The 5,400-nt window shown below is 47.8% G+C and overlaps 1 protein-coding gene across 1 annotated transcript in view; it reads right to left on the bottom strand.

Annotated features, from left to right (window-relative positions):
* gdnfa (glial cell derived neurotrophic factor a) overlaps nucleotides 1-5,325 on the bottom strand; it is a 10,053-nt gene extending 4,728 nt beyond the window's left edge. Inside the window, exons 1-2 of the mRNA XM_008325875.2 lie at nucleotides 4,595-5,325; nucleotides 3,550-3,780 (exon numbers count right to left, since the gene is read on the bottom strand). Of these exons, the coding sequence (XP_008324097.1) occupies nucleotides 3,550-3,754 (205 nt within the window). The 5' untranslated portion in view covers nucleotides 3,755-3,780; nucleotides 4,595-5,325. The remainder of the gene's footprint in view (nucleotides 1-3,549; nucleotides 3,781-4,594) is intronic.
* Nucleotides 5,326-5,400: the final 75 nt, after the last annotated feature.

Below are 5,400 nucleotides of genomic sequence, written 5' to 3'. Positions count from 1 at the left end.
TCAGCAGGTGTTGTCAATAGAACGACTACGGAGAATTTCAATTACAATAAAAAAAATAAATAAAAAAATCGGCATCTGCACGGGTTGAATTCTTTTGAGTTGTTCAGCCGTGTTGCCTTCACGGTGCGTCGTTCAAAACAGCGCTAAAGTAAACACAGACCAAGGAACGGCACTTTCACGTCACTTAAACCTCCAGTGGACGTAAATCCAGACTGCGGAGACTTCAAAGCACAAATAAAAAGAAAATCTCACGCTCCGGGTGCAACGGACAGACAGTGGGACAGACGGTCGGATGGTTGGACGGACGGACAGACGGTCGGTCTTAAGTGAAGTTTGCTGGAAACTGGAAACATCAGCATCACAGCTCTCCACCATGTGTGGCTAGAAGTGATGAGGACCGACTGAGGGGCCTTGGTCTTGGACCCCGCCCCCCCCTTTTGTTGCACGTTGTTTCTATTACACAGTTATGTTGCTGCTGCTCCAGCGCCTGCAGCTCTGGCAGCAGTGAAGTGTGTTTAAAGATCACCAGGACGTATTGTTCTGAGATGAAGTGACATTAGCTTGGTGTGTGTGTGTGTGTGTGTGTGTGTGTGTGTGTGTGTGTGCAGCAGCAGGAGGGCGTGCGCTCTGACAGGTGGTGCTGTGGTTAACCCGGCCTCTCCGTTGCAGTGTCACCTATCTCTTCTCTCTCTGTTACCTGCTCTCTTGGCAGCGCGGGGGCCATTTGATCCGCCTGTACCACACAGCTGATCGGGGCCGCCGCTTGAGCACCAAATGAGCCGGGGCCAATTTGTTTAGACACACCTGTCCTTTGATTTACCCGAGACGTCTCCCATTGTGGGTCAAATGACAGGCAGCGTCGCTACAGTGCTGATAGTGGACTGGAGTCGGATGGTTAACTGGTTGAGACGTTAACTAGTTTAGATGATGATTAGTCAGGATAATTATCCATTAAATCAGATGTGATTGTTTGATTAATTCAACTATTTTCATAAAAAGCTTTTCTAATTATAGTTATTAATCTAACGTTGATCGGCCACACGGTGGAAAAGCTGCTAGTCCTACTGCCTTACAGCAAGAAGGTCGCTAGTTTGAGGCCCCCACACGCCGCAGCTGGGGGGGGGGGGGGGGGGGGGGGGGGGGGGGGACGCAGGAGGGATTAGAAAAAAAAAATAAAATAAAAAAAAAAGTCTCTTTTCAAACAGTTGTTGTTGTTAAACCTTACAGCAGGGATGTCAAACATACGGCCTGTGGGCCAAAACCAGCCCATCTGGGGTTTCAATCCGGCCCACTTGATGAATTTTAAGTATAAAACAAATACACAAACACTTCATGTTCATCTTCAAGAAATATTTGTAAAACTGTATTTGATTATAATTAATTAAAAATAATCATAATCACATATAATTAGGATTGATCAAATATATTTGTTCTTTGCTTCATGAAAACAAAGGGGGAAAAACGTGGATTTATTCTTATTTATAGGTTAATTATGTGATGATTGTACTGGTCCGGCCCACTTGACACTTGCTGTATGTGGGCCCCTGAACCAGTGTTTGCCAAGTCAAATGCTGGGTCTTGACCCAAAGGTGGGTCACAGAGTGAAATTGATGGGTCAGGCCCCTCGTTGATACGCGTCCACTGTCCTGCGCTAGGACTCTTTGTTCAGTCTCGGCTTAAACTTTTTTCCCACGTGAAATATTTTTTAATAGAATGTATTTAAGTCGATCCTGATGTTGGTGGAAGTCTGGGTTTGAATTCAAATTCATCTCCTGACGTCTGGTTACACAGAGTTGCATCAGAAAATACACCTCAAAAAGTCACGTCAACATAACTGTGAAGTTAACCCACTGTGGCAGCGGCTGAAATAGAACCATCGCTGATGGATAGTTCATCTAGGCCTCGGAGAACGTGGAGTCCCGACTCAGTCCAGTCTGGGTCTCTGGACTCAGTGGAGTCCCGACTCAGTCCAGTCTGGGTCTCTGGACTCAGTGGAGTCCCGACTCGGTCCGGTCTGGGTCTCTGGACTCAGTAGAGTCCCGACTCGGTCCGGTCTGGGTCTCTGGACTCAGTGGAGTCCCGACTCAGTCCAGTCTGGGTCTCTGGACTCAGTGGAGTCCCGACTCAGTCCAGTCTGGGTCTCTGGACTCAGTGGAGTCCCGACTCGGTCCAGTCTGGGTCTCTGGACTCAGTGGAGTCCCGACTCGGTCCAGTCTGGGTCTCTGGACTCAGTGGAGTCCCGACTCGGTCCGGTCTGGGTCTCTGGACTCAGTGGAGTCCCGACTCAGTCCAGTCTGGGTCTCTGGACTCAGTGGAGTCCCGACTCAGTCCAGTCTGGGTCTCTGGACTCAGTGGAGTCCCGACTCAGTCCAGTCTGGGTCTCTGGACTCAGTGGAGTCCCGACTCGGTCCGGTCTGGGTCTCTGGACTCCTCATCATCGTCATCGTCAGATCCACTGCGTTTCTCTACCGCTGCACAGTCAACGGTCTTGGGTTTCACACCATCGGTGATGTCACCTTTGTGGTGACAGCACCAACATCGGTCTAAACGTTCCATTCCTTATCTAGTTCTTGGCAGCATTAGCTGCAGCCTGAGGATGACACAGTGTCACTCTGATCCAAACAGAATAAATTCCTGCCCACTGTTCCTGCTCAGAGGAACATAAACACAGAACCCTCTCTGGGTGTTTGAGATTTTCCGCTGTTGGTTCACGTCTCCCCTTGAAAATTCCTGCGACCTGGTTCACGCCGCCTGCTCTGAAACATGCCATGATTTCTGACTTTTGACAGACGGGTAAACACCGCCAGCCTGCGTGAGTTAGTGAGAGAGGGGACGTAAACAGAGCGAGGGGCGAGGGCCGGCGTTTGGACCTCCGTTCACGCTGCTCCCTGGTGTTGACGCTGACCACTGCAGCCATAAAACCATGGGAAAAAAACCCAAGATCTTCCTCCTGATAACCTGCTCCACTGACTCTGTTATCAACGTGGAACTCTCCACTCGTGGCTCAACCTCTGGATATCACTTTACCGGCCGTGTCTTAAGTCTAATTAGTCAGGAAACCGACTGTGTAACGAGCGCTTCTCAGCTGTTATTAGGGTTTCAGAAAATATCAATACGCCGATATATCGCGATACTTGGATTCACGATACTATATCAATATTCCACAGCACTGTATTGTTGTTTTGGTAACGATTAGCAGTCAAATATTCCTGGTTTTAGTTCATTTTGTTTTTCTTTCATTTCTTCCCTAATTAATACAAATGTAGATGTAGATCAAACAATGTATCGATTGATCGATCACTCGATTGATCGATTGGTCGGTCTATCTATCATCTGTCTCGATACCTCTGTTCCGATCTTAGTAACCTGATGTTAAGATGGAACAACATTCTGTGTTTACTTTGATGACAGTTTTGCTACAATTAAATGGTTTGAAAAAAATCTCAATATATTGTCATGCCTATAGTATCGCAATATCGCGATACATCGTTGCCCCCTGTATCGCGATACATATCGTATCACCAGATACAAACATGCGGCGTGCCTTACATTGATCCTCCATGGAGAGCTCCTGCAGGATGTGGTCTTCACGCTGGAACGCTGGCTCTTCGTCCTCCGCAGACAGGGACGCCGAATCACTGTAGCTGCCGGGGTAGAAAGTCCTCTTGGCGGGGTGAGTGTTGTGGTAGAGAGGCCGTGTAGCGACAGAGCTCAGGAGCAACAAACATGTGGCCAAAACATCCCATAACTTCATCTTAGACTCAGTTCCTATGAGGAAAGCTGCAACACATCAACGCAGGACAGTTTTATTGGACACACGTCGATAAACCTGACTGTGTGAAAGTCAACGATCCAAAGTCTGTCAACTCCATGGAGTTTGATGAGAGTGACGTCAGAGAACGTGTTGTGGTTGTAATAACTTTGATCCTCACCTCCTCTATAAAGATATTAACATTCATGCTGCTAAACATTAAGACAACGCTGCTGAAAGAACTGTTATTTTTGCTAAAACCGACGCGAGAAAATGGAGGAATGTGTTGCGTAAAATTTGCGCGTAAAAGAACCAAAACATTTCTGAATCAGCCTCTCTGCTTCTCGTCTTTTCTGGAGTCGCAGTACAGTAACGAGATGGTGCGTTCGCGGTCATTTGTCAACAGGAGAGTGCGTCTTCACAGAAAAGATAAAACAGACGCAGAAAATGGAGGAATTTGTTGCGTTAAAATTGCGCGTAAAAGAACCAAAACATTTCTGAATCACCGACAGTCTTTTCTGGAGTCGGAGTACAGTCATGAGATGGTGCGTTCGCGGTCATTTATCAAAAGGTGCTTGTTGCAAAAAAAAAAACACGTAAAAAAAAGGACGCACCAACCACGGGTCTAAATCATGGTACGCATTGGTACCATTGACCAGATGGCGATCCCCGAAGCTGACGTGACTCCTCACTAATGGCATGTTAACTCTGCTGTAATGCTAGGCTTAAACATGCGATGCAAAACCTAAACATTTGCCAGTACGCATGTCCGTGTGTGTGTGTGAATCATTTCATGACAATCAAAACAAAAACTATAAAAACCCGTTTCCGGTCTGCACTTACTTTACATATGGTCCATGCAGACCTGGAACTCTCTGTGCTGTCGGTGTAAAAATCCAAACAGAAATCCCGTCTCATTTATTGAACCAGGTTTTTCTCCGCTCGTTGAAGTCGCTCTTTAAAAAAAAAAAAAAGGAAAATCCTTCAAACTTGAAATTCACTTTAAGTCCGAACAGAAATCTGTCAGAAAAACTGCACCAGGTGTAGTTTTCATGCTCCGGTCCAAACCGTGCGCCCTCCCCGCGCTCTGGAGTCCAAAGGTAGGCGTTGGACACCGTGGCCCGCTCTCTCTCTCTCTCTCTCTCTCCCTCTCTCTCTCTCTCTCTCTCTCTGTCTCACCCCCCGGGCTTCAGTTGCAGTCGCTGATTAATTGGATGCTACGTTTCCACGTTGGAAATCCGAGAGAGCGCCACCATCTCCCACTGAAAGGAGTCCAATGAAGACATCAGCGGCCCCGGCGCAGGAACGAGGCGCAAAAAAAAAAAAAAAAAAAAAAAAAAGGTGCAGAATATCAGTTTCCACAGAGCGCAGCAGAGTCTGACACTTTGGCAGAAGCAGATACAGATCCACGGGAGTGCGTTAAACACGCGTGGTCCTCGACACGTCACGATGAACAGACAGGTTAAAAACACGGCGTTTAAGCTCCATGTTCTCCACGTCCGGCTCCGGGGTCCTACACACGCAGCTCCCACACGCGCTGTCCTCACGGCGGACTGAGGCGGGACAGATGTCTGCTGCGCTCTATCCACGGCACCGGGCGCAGAGGGCGGTTTGGAGAGATTTATAGTTAAGTGCGCTCTGACGTTGAG

The sequence above is a fragment of the Cynoglossus semilaevis genome, chromosome 14 (assembly GCF_000523025.1).
Source record: "Cynoglossus semilaevis isolate Cse_v1.0 chromosome 14, Cse_v1.0, whole genome shotgun sequence".
Classification (NCBI taxonomy): Eukaryota; Metazoa; Chordata; class Actinopteri; order Pleuronectiformes; family Cynoglossidae; genus Cynoglossus; species Cynoglossus semilaevis.
This window is presented reverse-complemented; position numbering and strand designations above follow the sequence as displayed.